Consider the following 20,948-nt stretch of genomic DNA (forward strand, 5'->3'; position numbering starts at 1 on the left):
ACTTTGTATAACTATGTTGTGGATAATAAATTACAGCATAGAAGGCAACATGTATTGGCTTCCAGTAGCTGACTTGTCTGCTCAGCTTAAAATGGAGCCACCTTGTCAATGAAATGAAGTGAAGTAAAAGTCTGTTGTAAAAGTATCCAGCTGCCCTCACATGAAAGATCAGCTATGTAAACAGTTAACATATATATTATACATTTTCTATAAACAGTTAGAATATTAAATAATGAACAACCAATGCCCAAAACAAAAGCTGAGATTTCAACACCTGGATAATACAAGCATGTATCAATATACTTAGTTTAACAAGAGACAGGAGGAGGCATCACAAAACCTAGATGTAAAAAAAATATGTATTTTTAATAAAGAATCCTCTTAAAATATTTATACATTACTTTTATGGGTCCAGAATAAGAACAGTAGATTCTTATTTTATTTATTATCTTCATATAATAACAGAATCCGACATTTTTCTGTTTGGCAGAATAAAATAAGCAGAGGCAACCCAGTGTCTCCTGGGTTCGCCTGAAGTATATATCAGCGTGATCAGATATAACTTCTCTTTGCCAAAAGCTCCATAGCAGAGCTTGCATTGCTCCCCAGAAACAGGAAAAAATAAATAATTCCTATAGATTTTCAAAGCAAATGTTTCCAAAGCTTTATAGAGACTAGGAAAGGTGACAAACCTGCTATGAGTGTTCCTCTATTTTTTCTCCTTATTAAATCAATGCAATTGAAGAAAGAGGGGTCTCAAAGTGCCTGGGAAGTTTATTAAACAATAAACTTTTTTCTGGCACGTTACAGCCCATTGTGCCTGCCCTTTTTCATTTATTTCTTATTAAACTTGAAAAAAGTAACCATAGCGAACACTCTTAAAATGTGAAAATGGGTCTTTTGGTTTTTGCTTTTGTTTAGCAGTTCTAAGAACAATCTTGGAATCCTGTTTAGCAAATATCTTCCTTTCTATTTAAATATATTCTGTGATATTTTAGTTAAGGAATACGAAAAGCATTTCTTAAACTTTTTTCTCCAGATTCCCAGAGGTCCTAGGACCATATTTTTAGAAACATTGATCTAGAACAGGGGTCCCCAAACTCTGGTCTCTGGATCAGCATGGGCTGCAGCAGGCCAGAAACTGGGCCGTGCGAACAAGTGACGTCCCATCCCCAGGATGGAGGCAGCATGTGAAACCAAGCCCTCTGGTCCGTAGAAAAGCTTCTCTCCACAGAACCGGCCCCTGGTGCTTAAAAGGTTGGTGACCCCTGATCTAGAAGATAGTCATGGTTCAATACAGCATTCAGACTTCAAAGTAAAACCACCCAAGAATTTTCCCCTATCCCCACGTCTAGGACACTGCATCAATTACCTACCAGGGTGGTCAAAGCTTTCTTTTCCCAAAATGCTTGAAGCCAAATTAAAATGAGACTAGCTAATCAATATATTGTGGAATTCCTGGAGCTGAATACCATAATATGCTTGAGGATCTTTTTTTTTGTAATATATTTTATTGATTTTTTAAAAAAACATAAATCACTTAATAATTGTTGAACAGTGTTACATTTGTAAAACAATCATTAACAATTGATTTCTATAATCCATAATCCACATAATGGTTTTTGTTGATTTCCTCTTTTCCCAAAATATCCTCTTTTGCAAACATTGAGTTAATACAATTCTTATTGTTTTGATAGATAACAATTAAATATATATTTAATTGTTATCAAATAGCACGCCTGCTAGGAAAGCAGTGCCCCATCCTGATGAGCAAATGCCAAGCTTTGATGTCACCTCTGTCCGGAAAACACTGCAGACAGTTAACATTCGGAAAGCAGTAGGCCCAGATAACATCCCTGGACGTGTCCTTAGGGAATGCGCAGGGGAGCTGGCTTGTGTTCTCACAGATATTTTCAACCTCTCATTGCAGCAGGCAGTGGTCCCATCATGTTTTAAGATGGCCATCATCTTGCCAGTGCCAAAAAAGTCCACAATTGCAGACCTCAATGATTACCGTCCGGTTGCACTGACATCCACCATCATGAAATGCTTTGAGAAGCTGATAAAGGACACGATTGTATCTAGCCTCCCGCCAGCTTTTGACCTGCTTCAGTTTGCCTACTGACCAAATCTCTCTACGGAGGATGCTATTTCTTCCGTTCTCCATCTGAGCCTGAAGCAATTAGAGGAAAGAAATACTCATGGGTGTTTGCTGTTTCTCGACTTCAGTTCGGTGTTTAACACAATCATTCCCCAGCATCTAGTAGACAAACTGGGCCTTTTAGGCTTAAACACTCTTTTGTGCAACTGGATTCTTGATTTTCTTACCAACAGGCCCCGATATGTGCAAGTTGGAACAAATACCTCTAATACCATTTTCTTGAGCACAGGTTCTCCTCAGGGCTGTGTCTTAAGTCTGCTGCTGTTCACCCTGTTGACCCATGACTGTTGTGCTAGGTTTGCCACCAACCATATTGTGAAGTTTGCAGATGATACAACAGTAGTGGGCCTTATTCAGGATGACAAGGTGGAAGTTTATTGCAAGAAGGCTGAAGGGTTGGTGAACTAGTGTAAGGAAAACAGTCTAGTTTTAAATACCGGAAAAACCAAAGAGATCATTGTTGATTTCAGAAAAGGCAGGCATAGCCACACTTCTCTGTGCATAAATGATTCACCTGTGGAGACGGTTACCAGCATCAAATTCCTGGGTGTGCAGCTAACGAGTAGGCTGACTTGGTCGCTCAACAGTGAGAAACTAGTGAAGCAGTCACAGCAATGCCTGCATTTTCTGCGCCGCATGAGAAAAGCCCATCTTCCTTCCCCTGTCCTGACCACTTTCTACAGGGGGGCAATCGAGAGTATCCTGTCATACAGCATCACAGTCTGGTTTGGAGGCATCACTGCTTCAGACAGGAAGATGGTGCAGAGAGTGGTGAGAATGGCCGAAAAGATCACTGGCAGTTCTCTCCCTCCCATCCAGGACATAGCACAGAAGCGCTGCTTGAGCAGGGTCTATAAGATTATCTGGGACACTACACATCCTCTTCACGACCTGTTTTCCTTGTTACCTTCTGGGAGGAGGCTTCGTGGTATCCGAAGCAGAACATCCAGATTCAGCCAGAGTTTCATCTCATACAGCATTAACCTTGTGAACTCTCAAACGTCCTCCTTCCGTTATATATTCAAGATGGACAATATTTAATATTTATTTGCTACGTATATGTAGGGATGTGGGTCTATACATATGTTGTTCATAGTATGTTTAGGTGTGTGTCATGTATATGTTTCACTTTGAGAGTGGGCAACTACATTTCATTTTTGATGTGTGCCATTGTGCCCACAGAATAAAAATGACAATAAAGGTTATCTTATCTTATCTTATCTTATTTTACCCAATATTCCTAAAAATAATCACATCATTTTCTATCCAATCATTCTGGTTGCCTTATCATAGATCCTATTACAGTCCTTTATCATAGATCCTGTTACAGTCCAAATTCTAGGTATTCTTACTGGTTCAGATTTTCTCAAAAATTAATTACATTTAAAAATTTAACTCTATTTTTCCATATGAACCATCTCACACTTTTACATTTCTTAAGGAATAGATAAAGCAATGAAAAAAAGAAAGAAAGGAGAGCAAGAGTAAAGAAACATAAAAAAATAACATACTACTTAAAATATATATCCCTCCTAAGCTAATATATATTTATTTCCTAAATTTCTTATTTTTAACTGTAATTAAAAATGTTTAATCTTTAAACATTCCATTTAATACATCTAGTATCTAGTCCATTAACTCTTATTCAAAACATTTTTATATATTATAATTTTCTTAAATTCAATCACATTTAAGTATCTAAAACATTTCCTTTATCTAAGTCATTTCAACTTTTTTATATTACTTATATCAAGAAAGAGAAAAAAAGGGAAAAAAGGATGCTATATTATTTAGGGAATTCATCCCTCTTAGAATGACATATATATTCCAAAACTTTTCTATTTCTTTAACCGTATTCAAACAAATGTTTCTTTTTTAAATAGTCTCTCTGGTAAGTCCCATCATCTATTTTCTTGGTTTCCACTTTAGTCTTTTTCCTTTGCCCAGTATCTTTCTTAATCAATTTATTTAGCTGAATCAAAAAGGTTTTCCGTATGTTCGTAAATGTTGCTGTAGATATAAAAAGTAAATCAAGTGAAATGTCTTTGTACAGGGCTTCTACCTTTTCATGTTTGTTGAAATGTTTTTAATAACAATAATAATAATAGTAGTAGTAGTAGTAGTAGTAGTAATAATAATAATAATAATAATAATAATAATAATAATAATAATAGTAATAGTAAAGTTGGAAGGGACCTTGGAGGTCATCTAGTCCAACCCCCTGCTCAGGCAGGAAACCCTATACCATTTCGGACAAATGGCTGTCCAGTCTCTTCTTAAAAACTTCCAGTGTTGGAGCATTCACCGCTTCTGGAGGCAGGTTGTTCCACTGGTTAATTGTTCTAACTGTCAGGAAGTTTCTCCTTAATTCTAGGTTGCTTCTCTCCTTGATTAGTTTCCATTCATTGCTTCTTGTCCTGCCTTCAGGCGCTTTGGAAAATAGCTTGACTCCCTCTTCTTTGTGGCAGCCCCTGAGATGATGATGATGATGATGTTAATGATGATGATAATAATAATAATAATAATAATAATAATAATAATAATAATAATAATAATAATAAAGTTGGAAGGGACCTTGGAGGTCATCTAATCCAACCCCCTGTTCAGGCAGGAAACCCTATACCATTTTGGACAAATGGCTGTCCAGTCTCTTCTTAAAAACGTCCAGATATTGGAACACTGCTATTATGTCCCCCCTCATCCTTCTCTTCGTTAAACTAGACATACTCAATTCCAGCAGCCGTTCCTTATATGCTTTAGCCTCCAGTCCCCTAATCATCTTTGTTGCCCTTCTCTGTACTCTTTCTAAAGTCTCAACATCTTTTTTACATCGTGGTGACCAAAACTGGATGCAGTATTCCAAGTGTGGCCTTACCAAGGCATTGTAAAGTGATATTAACACTTTTCTTTTTCTTTCTCTCTGCTTCTCTTATCATTTCTTTTCTCTCTGATGTTCCTGACATCTCTACAGTCCATTTTATCCAATCTGTTTTCTTGTCCTCAGATTTATTTTGTATCTTAAGGGATAAGTTATTTTTTCCAATTCCTGTGAATTTTTTTTTCACTAGGATTAAATTATGTTTCCTTGTTTTGTTAAGTTCCATCTTTAAGTCTCCATTCTCAATTCTATATCCATTTATCTGTTTTATCTGCTCCTTCTCTGTTGTTGTTTTCTGGGAATTTTTTTGTTGTTGTAGAGTTAACTTAGAAATAGTTTGATTTATATTTTCATAATTATTTTAGATTTCTTTTTGGTTTAAAGTCATTGTTATTTGAATTAGTTGCAGTATATTATGTATCTCCTCCTGTGAAGTATTTATGTTTTCTTGATATGCTCTTTCTACATGTCTCTGATCCATGATGGCCAAGAATTTGAGTTTTTCTCTTCCTTTCTTTTGCTGCAAATATCTTTAGAGTCCCAATTAAATAGATATTTGTAATCCAAATAGTTCAAAAAGATTTTTTTTTCTGAAATTTATAATTCTCTCTTTGTTTACAGCCCAGATTATTGTCTTTTTTCATCACAGCTGTTCTTTGTTGTTAAAACTTTGACGATCACAAACATAGATTAGCTTTTCTTAGGTTTTGCCAAGTCTTATATTAAAGTCATAGCTGTCATAGTCTTCATCCACCACTAAGTGTCAGCAGCTATTTGTTTTTCAATTTCCAAAATGAACAATTATCTTTAAAATGAGAGTCTTAACCATTCAAACAATTTTATATTTGTCCAGATTTAAGTTTTGAATTTCAGGTTTTATGTTTATTTCACTTCCATATATTTTGATCCTCCATAAAAAGATTAATTTGCTGCTTCTGTTAGTATAAGGGTGGGGTGGAAATCCCCCTCCTTCCCTTTCGGAGGTATTTTGCTTCTTGGGGATCTTTTCCAGGAAATTAAATGTAGAATAGAAAAGAGAAGATCAAATTCCTCACCCAGTTTCAAGCACACTGTTCACAGTCGTGCTAGTTAGTGTTTTTGGACTTTGGTTGTTAGTAGCTTGGGCTGGTTGATGCAATATGTCCAGCCTTTCTCCTGTTGGGTTAGAAGGTTTTCCCCAAGTCAAACGGAACAGCCGCCGTCATTCCAGATTTGCTAGAGCACCCTTCTTTTTTCAGTGCCTCTCCAGGGCGACTTAGACCCATTTAGGGTCCCCAGGCAGGGTGAAATTAGCTGTGGGGGTATGGAGAATCTGCAAGTCCGTGACCAGTCACTACCACACAAAACCAGAAATGAATATGCTTGAGGATCTTATTCAGGAAGGAAAACTGGCATTTGTTAAAAATTATTCAAAACAACTTGGATTCAAAGAGGGTTAAGAATGTGCGTTGGTTGTTTTATATTATTGAGAATTTTATGCAATTCTTCAGACTGATTTATGAGCATAGATAGCCTAAACAAAATTAAGCAGTCTACAAAATAAATGATAAATAAAAAAGCACATGGAGAAAAAAAATATATAAAGTAAACTGAAGAAAATCATATATTTTATTGACTTGACAGGTATTTGCTGAGATTTTTGATCCTGTTATCAAAGTAAGACATAATGGATATGACCCCAAACTAATGAAGCATCATACTGACTTGGATTCTTCAAAGGTGGGACCTAATTTAAGTCTTAAATAAAAAAAATCTGAAGACAAAATTGGTTTAATAATAGCAGTAAAAGAATATTATGATTGATAACAGTATTTCAGTACTACCTTCTCAATAATTAGTTTATGACAGCTAGAAGAATACGACTAAGTGAAACATACAAGCCAAACCAGATAAAACTACCTCCCTTCACAAACTAACCAAAATGTGTGCTACCTTAAAGCAACTATAGGATACTCAGTAAGTGTCTTCTTAGCTCTGCAAACAGTATAACCCACATGTATCTGCACTGTGTGTTTTTATCCCCCTATGTGCTCCAAAGCTGCTCTGGGATGATAAGTAATTCATATGGGAAATATGACATTCAATTCTGCAGTTATCAAAAGTATATACCAGTGATGGCGAACCTTTTAGAGACTGAGTGCCCAAAACCCACTTATGCATCGTTGGGTGCCGGGTAGGTGTGGCCCATTGGTTGGGTGTGGCCCATTGGGTGAGTGTGGCTGCGGTGGTAATGGCAGACTGGGTGGAACTAAAAAGTTCAATCAATCAATTCCAACTTTGTAAGATTTTTTTTCCCACGAGAAGTTGAAATTGACTGATTGATTGAACCTTTTTTTTTTTTTTTGCACACGACGGAGGAGGCCTAAAGTGAAAAGATTTTATAAAACCAAGCTGAAGGCCTAGGACTGGGGCAATGGCACGTGTGCCCCCAGAGAGGGCTCTGAGTGCCTCCTTTGGCACCCGTGCCATAGGTTCACCACCACTAGTATATACAATACCTTTATTCTGGATGATTACACACTTTTCCCAGGTTTGGTTTGATATGAAAAAAAAAAAATCTCCTAAATTTCTGACTGGAATTCTCTTAGATTATACCTGCATTATTTCACAGATTTATTTCCTTATTTTCAAATCCAAAGCTAGATTTCTCCATACCCATGTCCAGGGCTTTTGTCCTGAGTTACAAATAATATTGGTATTCCAGATTTTAATTGGGTAATATCTATTTTTATTCTGTGCTGTCAGATTTCTCTTTAGCATATTAGTACTTTAGAATACCAGTACTGTATCATTTTAAATGCAGAAAGTGGATGGGTCTAGATGAAAACTACACTTGTTTTATTTTAGTTTAATTTAATTTACATTAAATGAATTAAATAAATAGTCCCCATGTGTTTAGTGGTGAGTATATATTTGTTTAATAATTTCTGAATTCTGTTACCTCATTGTTAACAATTTAACAGGAAAATTACATCTAGATCAGTGGTTCTCAACCTTTCTAATGCCGCGACCCCATAATACAGTTCCCCATGTTGTGGTGACCCCCAACCACTTATACATCACTGGGTGCTAGGGGCATGGCCAAAGAAAAGGGGGAAAAAAATGGTGGACAGCCTTGTCTGGCGACCCCCGTGAAATGGTCGTTCGACCCCAAATGGGGTCCCGACCCACAGGTTGAGAACCACTGATCTAGATTGTGTGTGTAGGTGTGTGTGTAGCCATTAAAGAGGAGATTGTCCATTCCTGCTGCATTTATTTCATGTCAGGATGTGTATTCTCCTGTAACCCTGTATTTTGTGAAACAGAAAACAAGGTATCTGCAAAGAACACGCCAAAATGTCTGTAAAAGTGAGGGCAGGACTTTGATAATGATCATCGTTTCCATATTGAATGTTTTAAGTCCTGTAGATGCCCGATAGTTCACTGCTGAAATAAAACAGTCAGCAATTTTGTGATGAATAACTAAATGAAGCATTCAAATTGCTAATTCAAATGGTTACATTTTCTCATCAAGAAAAGTTAACTAAGGATGGGTATGTTTTTAAATTCAGAGTGAAATGTTGCAGATCTCCTTCTAGAGGCATTGTAATAACATTGGTAATCTTGGTACCAATAACTGGCTGAGATAGGGATTAGGGTTCTTGCTCACCAAAATATCTAGGGCTGATCCTGAGTATCCCTAGGTATATTTCCCAACTGTCTCAATATATTTGCAAACTATTTGATTTTGGATAGATTACCCAAGGACAGTTCGATGAGCGTTATGTTTTATCCTCCCGTGTACGCACGGGACGAAGTGTTCGTGGCCTGAGCCTCCCTCCCGCCTGCTCCAGGGCAGAGAGAAGAGCTGTTGAGAACGTCGTTATCACTGCTTTATCTGGGCTGAAACGAGACCTGGCTGGAAAATATTATAGCCTGACAACTATGTCTGAAAAGGAGCAACAACAGCTAATTGATGTAAGTTTAATGCCAAACCTGGGAGTTGAACATAGGTAACAAGGCAACAACTAACAATGTGGAGAGTCTCTCTTGAAGTGGCTCTGGGAGATTATATGGACATGGTTATGTGGACATGGAAGTAGTTGTCCTTGCATTCTTCCAGGCCCTTTTCAGTTTCCCAGTCTTATTTATAATTCTGAGTTTTCTTGAGGCTCTCCAGTGATTCTCCTTGTTTTTTCTGAGACCAGCCAAGGTTGGTTAGGCTGATTAGATTAGAGAGTTAATCCGGGGCAGGGAGGATTAATTTGGGTCTGATAGGATTAGACAAAGAGTGGAGGTGATGTTCACCCTGGTCATATCCAAAAGATCAGGAGAAAAAAGGGTGCAGTCTCCATTCTGTGGGCTAGATTTATTTTCTTCACTACACTAGAACATAACAAAGTATTCCTTACCTGTTGAATATCAACTAATCAACATTTTCCAGCTGGAATTTATTTCTCTTCCCCCTTATCACAATATAAGCAAATTATGCATTCTGACAAGATCCAAGCAATATTAAACACACACGAACATATACACACTAGCAGAACTCTTTTACTTGTGGAATTCTAGAAATAATATCATACCCTCAAATAACTTTACAAAGTATGTAAGTATTCATAATCCATTGATTTAAAAAATGTGAATTGAAAAATTGAAATATATTTATGAGAGGGGCTGGGTAGAATGAGGGTTAAAAATAAATGTAAAAATAAATTGCAAATACACTGCAATCCTAGGAATATTTAGGTAATATGTTAATGAATGGACTTGTAAGTTAACATAAAACAAAACTGAGTTGTGTCTGAGGATTAACCAGAAAGGAAGAACAGAATTAATCAGCAAAAGCAATATAAAAAGGTTAGAATAAGTTTTTTTTTATTTCTATCATTATTTTAATTAGCCTCGTGTCAAAAAAAAATCTTATTTGTTGGTATTGATTAACTAATTTATGTAAAAGCAGTAGGTGTGATTCAAATCTTATTTTAAGATTCCTTAAAGTTAATTAATTTAACTCTAAATTGAATTTAAATGTATTAAGCATAATTTAATTTTAATTTAACTCTAATACTTTAATAGTTTTTTTTCTTTCTTAGCATGTTTCCAATTATTTACAAAATCTTAAAACTACATGAAATTAACAACATATTCATTTATATTGGAGACACAGTCTTTTATTTCCAGGGAGAAAAAAAATAAGTATCTTTTTTATGCACTTTGCACCTCTGTGAACTGATTCACCACTATAATTCAACTTTTTTCTTTTTTTCTTTCCCTTTGCCTTAAATTATGCTGATCTCCAGGACCATTTCCTATTTGATAAGCCAGTTTCCCCTTTGTTAACGTGTGCTGGAATGGCCCGTGACTGGCCAGATGCCAGAGGAATATGGTACGAAATGTGAGATGTGCACGTTTTCAATGTGAACAAATAATTATATTAGTTTCTAACTCAGTTGCTACTATTCCTAATTCTGAGCACATGCTTGGCATACACAATCTCTTCCTCCATTACATAATCTTTAAGCTTGCAGTGGGCAATATTTTGGTGGCCATGAGTGATTTTTGAGTAGCTGCCAGAAATTTGGGTGGGTGGTATAAGAAGGCAGAATTCAGGAATGTTGTTTTGTTTTGAATGGATGATATTCCAGAGCTTACATTACAATGTCTCATTCTTTCTCACCTCAATATGGCAGGAAACTACTTTGAATTTTCATCAATCATGGTCAAAGAGAACACCAAGGACCATCAAAAAGGATGTTTTTAGGGTTGGCTATGGTCCTGGGCCTATTTTTTTTAAAAAAATTAAAACATCTGTGATCAAAGATGCAACAATAACAAAAAAAGTAGAAAAAGACTAGGGATCTGGACCTTTTGTTTCTATTCTTAATTGTCAAGAAATAGCTAATAAAGTCTGTAGATATATTCTGAGGCATGATTTCAATACCTTGCTTGCACTAATGCATGTGTGTGAGAGACTATATATGTACATAGATGCCAAAGGAATGTCATTATCTTTCCTTTTTGCTTTATAAAGGTAAAATTGTTTTCTTTAATAAAACAGTGATAAACAATGTTTTGAAATTTTTTGACCAGGCGAACTATTTTATACTTTCTTATTTCTCAATGTAAAAAACTTTCTACCAATATCAGTAGAAAGGATATTACCAGTCTTGTCTTTAAGGAAATTGCAAATGCATGTTGCTCAAGAACACTTATGGAGGTATGAGTTATTTAAATTAAAATGTTGATTTTATTTTAGAAATTCCATACAACAAAAACCCGGTGATTTATTAATAAATAGAGGAAAGTCAAAGAAGAAAGACATTTAGATGATCAGAATCAAATATTATTAGCTAGTACAGAGTTTTTAAACCTCAGCATGCTGACTATTCTGAGAGTTGAAGTCCACACATTTTAGTTGCTAAAGCTGAAAAGCATTGAATTAGTGGACCACTTCCTTTTTTTAAAGACATACTAAGAATTTATTTATCAGGATGTTATATATTCTGAAGGAACTTTTGATAAATGTGAATACCTGTAATACATTATTTCTATTATAGAATAAAAAATCAAAATTAAACATGTTTGGTATTTTAGAATGGATATTAATCTGAGAATATTAATTTCATTTCTTTTTATACTTGAATACTTCTGTTTACTGATTTCTCTTTGAGTCTCTTATCAATTAGATCTAAGTTTGAATATAACAACACGTAAAGTATAGGGTATGTGTTGCAGTTCTTGAATTATCAAGTCCTTTCTATACTCTATTTAGCACATTTTCATTGTGTTTTAATGTAAAACTTTTGTACTAAAAAACTACATGAACTATGAAAGAGGGCTGACTGGTAAGTGACCTGAGAATATCCACCAAACTCTGTGATGCTTCCATCTAAGTTCAAATTGTAAAAATACTGACCATTATGGAATATTAGGCCATAATGGAGTTTGTTATTTTTGGCTTAGTACGACGAGCAAATCCATCTTATTAAAATATGGATTGCTTTACATTGAAAAACATTATTCGTTTTTCATTGGTTTATTAAATTGTTTTTTTTTCCAGTTATGCTTTATATAAAGTTTGAACCGAGATGTGTAATTTGTTTGTTACACATAAGTGCACACTTGTCTGCCAAGAAACACATGAGGAAGCTAAGTGTTTCTGGACAATGAAAGCATTCCTAAAAAGCACTTGCTGTCACTCGCAGCTTGCTCAAACTCATCCTGTGACTATCATATACAGTAGTTGGGAATAAGCCCTGCCTGTCAATCCTTCCTTCAATCTCAGCATTGAACTCTTACTTTTGCAGAAGCTGCTGCCATTTAACCGAGGCCCTTTGTAAGGGAGCACTGTTTTTAAAAATAAAACAAAGTCTTCTTTCGAGGGTGAAATTAAGGAGAACAGCAAAATATCATGCATAGAGCACTGCCTCATTATCTGAAGAGAAAGAGAACACACAAGTTAATCATGGTCAAACATCTTCCAGTATATCTAATCAGACTTTTCAAACTAGAATCATAACTTCTATCTGTGGTATTGTCTTACATATCTATCCATTTTCTCTCCCCCTCCCTCCCTGCGTAGTTCGGTCATAGCTACAATCAAATAGCCCTTTCCCACATTCTAGTCATGCACTGCTGGGAATCTGCAACCCTTTTCAAACTGAGGTCAGGATTTGGTCTCTGGGTGGCTGTCTGCTGTGCTCCACTCTGAAAATTGGCAAATTCAGGTCTAAGAACACAAATTAAGCATGATGGTATATTATTTTGTATAGTAACTTAGAATAATTAAATATAAGGAATATGAATGTTCTTCATATATTGAACAATTATCTTGTTCGGTCACATTCAAATTAGAATTTGTTGGCAACTTTTGCACTGAAATACTGTACCTAAGGTATTGAGCAGGGTATATTTTCATCCCTGTGGCCATGTATTCTAAATCTGTAGGATAAAATAGCTATGTCAGCAGCACTGCATCCCCCCCCCTTTTTTTTTTTTTGCAATTGTATGAAGGTGCTGCACTATATAGCTTGTGATACAGCAGATTCAGACTACAGTAGTCAGTGGAGAAAAAGAGTAATCCTGTTCTACTCCTTTCTCTATAGAGAAATAACATCTCTACAGGTCAGTTCACCAGTTCTGAGTCATGTATTTGACACATTTAGCTAGCCAGGACATGGTGAGGAGTTCCCATCTTATGCTACTGCACAAAAGGGTGTCAGAAGTCAATGCCTTTTCTTTCTTTCTTTCTTTTCCCTTTGCCCTATACTTTCCCCTTCCCTTCTCCCTCCCTTATTTTCCTACTATTTTCTTTTGTATTTTTATATTTTACATTATAAACTAATAAACAAAAATGAAAGGACTTCATTGAGTTATGGACCGGTATCTTGTTCCACAAATGCAGCAAAATATATTAAACTGGATTTTCTATTTGGAAAGAACTGATGATTTGATGGTAGAAGAACCCTGTTGGTTCAGCTTCATGCACCAATAACACTGACAACCAATATAAACCTCTGCAAATTGGAGACTAGTTATAATGCTGCTGTTCAGGGCCCTAATGGAAACATACGGTTTCCTCAATGTTCTTGAAGAATTTTCTACATTGTTTGCTAATAAGAACATTTGATACCCTTGTGATAACTGGATGATTTCCATGATTGTTCTGAAACTTTCTTTCCTCTTAATGAGCTAAATTATCCCCGGCTTACTAAAGACCACTTTTATTATATTAGAATAGAGCAATCAAGATTGCTTATTTTTCTGGCCCTGTTGCTGGATGGCATGGTTGTTCAATATAGTTCAGTATCTCTGCTAAAATGATAAAGAAAGCAAGCAGGTCAGTGCTGCTCATAAACAATTTCCCTCGGGTAAAATCAGTTGGCTCTATCCTGTCTTGGATTTCAAACTGGGACAGATCACAGAATGTAAATTTAGCAATTAATGGTTTTGCTTATCCTTCCAAAGAAGGTAGACAGATATTTAGTGAGAAGATTTCTATCAATTCTTCATTTTCCTCTCACCCTTTTTGGAAATTAAATTGATCAGGATGGGACCGGTCCCATGATTAAGATATGTGATCAATATTTCTTCTTTGAGGGATGTGTTCTCTCTGCCTAAAAAGGCAATAAGAAAACTTTTATTGGAGAAAAGCCTTATTAACCTGGGAGTAGATAAAATGCTCCTTTTCTGGAAAAATGATTATAAGATGATGTCCTCATAGCTCCAGATGTGTCTGAGAAATACCAAATAATATTGACTTTCTGGATTCACTTTAGTCAGGCTAGGATCTTGTATTGAAATTGTTTGGTATTTATAGACTTCCTATGTTAAAAATGGGGTGAGGGAGTGCAACTCTACTAATTTTCCCAGGCCTCTGGTTATTTTTAGTACCATCAGCCATAATATCTTCCTGGGTTGTCTGATGAGATTGAGCCATTTTAACATAGTCTAGTCAACCTATCAGGCTGTGTCTAGAACAGGGGTAGGCAACTTTGGCTCTTTTATGGCTCGTGGATTTCAACTCCCAGAATTCCTGAGTCAGCTATGCTACCCCTGGTCTAGAAGGTAGTGCTGGGAAAATGTTATTCAACAACTTCATGAAACTGTAGAGGGAACCTTATGCTAATGTCTCCTAGCCCTATTGCTCATTATTTACTTCACATTGCCTAATCCTGATAAAGGGGTATATGATAAATCAGTCTGAAATTAAATCCAGACAAATATAAGTGTTGTTGGTTGATAAAAACTGGACTTAGATATTGTTCCTGCAGTTTTGGATAGGGCTGCTATTTTCTGTTAAACTCTTACTATGTTTGCCAGTGGCACCTATGAAGCTAAGAACCACCTTTGTGCAGTCACTTCTATTGCACTAGGCTGTTTTTTCTTAACCAGTAAGAACTGGTGATGGTGATCCATGTCATAGTTATGGCAGTGTGGTCCGCTGAAGATAACTTGCACTACGCCATAGGGTATAGCTTTGAAGTTAGTCTAATGTTGTTTTACTTTTTCTATTTTACTGATCTCACTTTGAGCTGCCCACGGTTATTGTTTATAACATGGACAAACATTTTTGTCTTTAAAATAAAAATAAATTGTATAGATATACAAGTATAGAATGTGAGGGACCTTCTGCTACACTGTACAACATGCAAGGTACAAAATTCATATGATGCTAGCACAAAACAATTTCATTAGTTGGCCAACTGTTTTTTCCCTTTTGTTCAATTGTGTCCAATTCTTAGAGACTGCTTGCACAAGTCCCTGCAATTTTCTTGGCAAGGTTTTTCAGAAGTGGCTTGCCATTGCCACCTTCCTAGGGCTAAGAGAAAGTGACTCCAGCTGGCTTTGTACCTAGGCTGGGATGAAAACTCATGGTCTCTCAGTTTCTAGCCTAATGCCTGAATTGCTACAACAAGCTGGCTCTCACCAAATGTTTACTAGCCTTTGTTAATGTATTTATATTGATTGATCTTTTAAGCCTTAAGCAACTTAGGATCTGACTATCCAAATTTCTACTTCATATGCTGCAAAGCCAGGGCTTTCTTTTCTCATAGAACACCCAGAACGGAATTCCAGCACCTTTTTTGGATGGAACCTTGTAGGGTGGTAGGCAAGGCGGATTGTATGACATGTGTGAGTTCTGGCACCTTTTTTTTTTTTTTTTAGAAAAAAAGCACTGTGCAAAACTGTCTTATTGTTAAGAGCTGCCAAAGAGATTCTTTTGAAGATGCTGCTACTGTCAAAAGTTTCCTTTAATCCTGTTACTCCCAGGCTTGACATTTGCCCACTGCCCCAATATTTAGAAAACCTGCCAAGACACATCATTTTCTTCAAATGATTGTTACATGGTTTAAGTATTTATTTACTGTTAGTTTCAATTTATTTTTTAAACTTCTTATGTTCTAGTTTTGTTTCTAAAATTTTAAGCTGCCCCAAATGCCCCAAAAGCTGGGTATAACTCAACAATGTAATAAATTAATTAGTCCCAGCTGCACTGGAAAGATAATTTAAGATATATATATATATATATATATATATATATATATATATATATATATATATATTGCCTTACAATGTTCTGAGCACTGTCAGGGAATGCCAAAGAAATTTGTATACCAACCTTCTGTAACAAGACTAGCTAGCAGCAAGAAGCAGATCATGTGTGAAGTCAACTGACACTAAAGTGCTGCTAAAGCAGGCGGGATGTCAGAGTGTGTGGGCAGAACAGGCAGGGAGAAAACAATCCAAGTCTCAAAGGTGCCAGCTTATAAATCATCTTCAGCCATTGAGAATGCAACTTTGGACTTTGAATTAGAAATCTTAACAGTATTGCAATTTCTTGCTAGAATGAAATAGGAATATTTTCAAAGAAAAGAATGGAAAAAATATCCAGCCTCTATTTTATTATTTTCAGAGGAATGCCTTTACTTGTCTGCTTCAAGTTTTAAAACATCTTCAAGATAAACATAATAAACAAATGTTCCCCCCTTAAATTGATTTTTCTTGCATGGTTACATGATATTCTCCATTACTTTAATTCTTATTCTCTAATGTGTGCTACTCATCCTATCACAAATAATATTAATACCTAGAAGGCTTGTGCTCATCTCTTTTCATATTACATAATTATTCTAGCACTCCTGCTATAAAAAAGTTCCTGTATTCGTCCAAGCTGACGGCACCCCAATACTCTGACAATACTTCTTGCTATTGCCATTAAAGGATCTCTTTTAGAGAGCAACTGTAATTTCCTTGTGCAAAATTAATATTACTCTCTAGTAAAGAAGGAACAACTTTTCAGAGAAGGTTTTAGGCATTATCTAGTACAGGGTTTCTTAATTTTGGCAACTTTTAGATGTGTGGATATAAATACCCAGGATTCCTGAGCCATATTCTGGGAGTTCTGGGATTTGAAGTCTGCACATTTAAGGTTGTCAACCCTGAGAAACACTGACCCAGTGGCTTAGTTTTGTGCTGCCTTGAATACTTTGATTACTTTAAAGAGAATGGACAGAATGCAGAAAACACTTCTCTCGACAACATACTATTTCTTTAACTCAGATGATGATATACCCTGCAGTAGGGCCCTCACTTCTGATAAATCTGTATTTCACAGAATTTCCTCCATTTCTGTACCAGTTCTTCCCTGTATTATTCAACAAAGAAATCAGTTTAGAGAAAATTTAGATGGAGATGATGTATCTCCCATCATTTCCTATTTCATAATGTTTTAAACTTGAGGGACAGATTCCTCTTCTTCCAGTCAAAAAGTGCCTCCGTGTTTTCTCATTTCCAGTTCCCATAGCAGCATAAGCCTCACATTGCCTTTGTTTCAAAATGTTCTAGTGCAGCAGCAGTTCGCTACCAGTAGGATTTATAACTTTGGAAATTTGAAATTGTGTGGTTGCTAGTCAAGAGAGAAATGCGCTCTGGAAATCCTGAGTAACCCTTCTTTTTGATGCCACCATGAAAGTTCCAACATGATAAATAATAAAAGGGAAATGTAAAATGAAAGGACCAGCATCTATGAAGATGGTTTTGAAGTCTTCTATGACCAAAACACTAATGAATTGTGCATCTCTCTCAACTAGGCACAACAATGATAAAACATTCCTCATCTGGATCAATGAAGAAGATCACATTAGGGTGATCTCCATGGAAAAAGGTGGCAACATGAAGCGGGTTTTTGAAAGATTTTGTCGTGGATTGATAGAGGTGGATGCTTTTCTTTGACTGTTAAAAAAGTATTTTTAGATTTTAATATAACATCTCATTTGTGCTTTAATGTTATTGCTGCTAGTTTTTCTTTTTATTGCACAGTATATGATACCATTTGAGATTCCTATATTAGCAGAGTTGAGGCCCCTTAAATTAGAATGAGGCAATTGCCACAAACTGCAAATACTGCATCGAAATGTAGGAGCTTTTTCTTCAATTTATTGCCTTTATTGATTTATTGCAAATCAACTTGTTTCTCTCACAGTGGGAGAGATCAGTGGCTTTGCTATTATCAAGGAAGATTTGAATCAAGTGGAACAGAACTCAGGCAAAAAAATATATCAGCCCCTGACCTAAAAAATCTTAGGATGATATATATTTAATTATATATATCATGCTGCTTGTTAAAAATTGGCCTGAAATCTAACATTTTTGTTTTTTGCTTGGAGTTTTATTTTATCCAAAGGTTCATTCAAACTGCCATTCCTCATTTAAATTATGAAATAGTACCACATACTCAAATAGTTTTCTAAGTTTAAATCAATGTAGATTTTCTTATAATTTCAATGAAAATATCAGATTGACTTAAGTACAAACAAATTTCATTTGAAAGCCAATCAAGGTTGTTATCTCCAAAGCAATGAAAGCTATGAGAAAAAAATTAAAATATAATTATAAATTTAATTATAAAGAATTAAATATAAATTTTATATATATGACATAAGGCACACACAAAACACCGTATTTAATTCTTTTCTCATAGCTTTAATTGCTTTATATGTTTAGAATACATTGAATACATAGAATATATTCTATGTTTTCATCTTTGTCGGACAGGATAGCTCAAAAATAGGGAATATTGCCATATTTTTAATTACAATCAATTTAATATGTTTATAAGTTTAAACTGAATCAGGTTTTAGTTTAATAGGAGGTAGGGCAGTGGTGGGATTCAGCCAGTTCGTACCAGTTCAGCAGAACCAGTAGCTAATTATTTGTTGCCCAGGCCCAGAACAGACTTCCGGAAGCAGCATCCAGACAGAGAACCAGTTGTTCACATATTTGAATTCGACCACTGAGGTAGGGTTTGAAGTTTTAGAAAGTACAAATGGCAAGAATTGTGTTAAGATGGCCTTCACCTCTCTGTGCAATAAAAACAACTCTTCTAACATGCTGCTTGCCACAAAATATATTATTTTTAAATATGTGCTATTTGTTTAGAATAAATTGTCATACGCAAATTACACTGTTTATTGTATTAAATGATGAGCTAATATTCATAAAATGGCAACAGATTTTATTAAGTAAGAATAAGGCTACAATACCTGGTCAGCTGAGCTGATCAATTTCTCAGCTGTGATAAAGCTTTAAACAGCTAGGAAATCAAGACTATAAATTTTAGCACCTTTAGCTAAATGGAAGCCCTGACTAAAATCAGTATAGTGTTGTCCTCTAAACTGAAACATGTTGTGTGAAGATATACTGTAATATAGATATAATATCCAGCCTCTGAAGCTTTAGCTCTATTTCTATACTTTACGGATTTATTTGATAGATAAAATGTCCTTATTCTATTTGCAGCAGACTGTTGAAGCTTATGAATTTGACAAACAACAGTCTGGATATAGACAACAAGTACTGTGCACAGATGGCATGTTAATACACTATGGTGATTCATTGAATTTTATTTTCTTTCCAGGTTGAGAGGTTAATTAAAGAACAAGGCTGGGAATTTATGTGGAATGAAAATTTAGGATACATCCTCACTTGTCCATCTAACCTGGGAACTGGATTACGTGCAGGAGTTCATGTTAAACTTCCAAAACTTAGCAAAGTAAGTAAGCAATTTATATGACTCCTAAACATAAAACAATCTTTTGCGATGCCTGTAAAACCAATCCAGAAAAAACAGTGGTGATGAACCTCCTTCTTAAATGATTTAATTAGATGAACAATTTGTTTACAAACATGCATGTCGTAAAAAAAAAGGCTCAGTATTTTGCTTTCAAGTGATTGTCCCTTATATTGTAGGATCCTAGATTTTCAAAGATCCTGGAAAACCTGAGACTTCAGAAGCGTGGCACAGGTGGAGTTGACACAGTTGCTGTAGCAGATGTGTATGATATTTCCAATCTAGATCGTATTGGACGATCAGAGGTAAGTTTCTGTCTAGTTTTTTTTAATAGGAGGCAAAACTGAAGAGAAACATCTATTTACCTAGGTGTCTGAAAGTATTTGCCATATCAATGATATATTCGCTTATTTGAGGAACAATCCTCACCCAATTTAGTGATTTCTGAGCTGGCAGTTATGCTGGCCCTGGGTGTGTGTGATGGAGCTTGTGTCCTAGCTGTGATTCTCTAGCTGGTGTGCATCTTATTTTTGGTTTATTTTTTAGCAATCATGTATAATTGTATTCATTTTAAAGGTGTGTGCCATTCAGAATCATGTATATCAGATAGGTGGCCATATAAATAAATAAATACCTTTACATATGTGTGGATAATATTGGGGAAAATAAAATCACGAAAGCTGTGATTTTTTGTATATCTGAAAAAGTATATAAATGTGATTAACTGAATCTATTCATCACAAAAGTAAGGGAGTTACAATGCCCACAATTCTACTATTCACTGGTTGTTCCTATCTTTCTATTCTGTATGTCTAACATATTAGTTTATTGTTGACCTCTAAATTTCTTTTGTCTTAAGTCCTATGTGCCCTGATTGTCATTATCCATAGAGCTAAACTTCTACATAATTCCAACTGTCTTTTAATCTTTTTTTACTTTCTGGTTTCTATTTCTCTTCCATCCAAGTCTGTTTCTCCACCTTTCCACTCATGTGTTCTCAACTGGGCTTCCTGACTCTTCTCTCCTTTGATCCAGATGAGGGAAACAGAAAAACTTTTTCTTCATTCCAGTCTCAGGCAAAGAAGAAATGTGCCTCTTGTGCCCTAGTTTGCACTATCCCTGTTGCTTTGATTCTGTTTATTCCCCCAGGCAGATATCTTCCCCTCTCTTCCCCTACCTGCTTGATTGGCAGCTGATGTAGCTGATGTTTGATTGGCATCTGGATCATCTTGACATGGGAGAAGGACAAGAAGGCAGGAGAAGGAAGGAAAGAGCTGTGGGGCTTATAGTCTTCTCTGGTAGCCTATCCTTCCACAAAAATGATTTTATAAATCAGGAGTAACCAACACACTTCT

At 35.7% G+C, this 20,948-nt stretch overlaps 1 protein-coding gene across 3 annotated transcripts in view; it reads left to right on the forward strand.

Annotated features, from left to right (window-relative positions):
- Positions 1-20,948, forward strand: part of CKMT2 (creatine kinase, mitochondrial 2) — a 37,475-nt gene that overhangs the window by 11,149 nt on the left and 5,378 nt on the right. For all 3 annotated transcript variants that reach the window (XM_039320779.1, XM_039320780.1, XM_039320781.1), the window contains 6 exons: positions 6,663-6,758; positions 8,775-8,996; positions 10,322-10,407; positions 17,615-17,738; positions 19,441-19,575; positions 19,773-19,898. In XM_039320779.1, coding sequence (XP_039176713.1) covers positions 6,663-6,758; positions 8,775-8,996; positions 10,322-10,407; positions 17,615-17,738; positions 19,441-19,575; positions 19,773-19,898 — 789 coding nt within the window. The remainder of the gene's footprint in view (positions 1-6,662; positions 6,759-8,774; positions 8,997-10,321; positions 10,408-17,614; positions 17,739-19,440; positions 19,576-19,772; positions 19,899-20,948) is intronic.

This window comes from Crotalus tigris, unplaced genomic scaffold (genome assembly GCF_016545835.1).
Source record: "Crotalus tigris isolate CLP2741 ecotype Arizona unplaced genomic scaffold, ASM1654583v1 scf7180000023687.2574627, whole genome shotgun sequence".
NCBI classification, from domain to species: domain Eukaryota; kingdom Metazoa; phylum Chordata; class Lepidosauria; order Squamata; family Viperidae; genus Crotalus; species Crotalus tigris.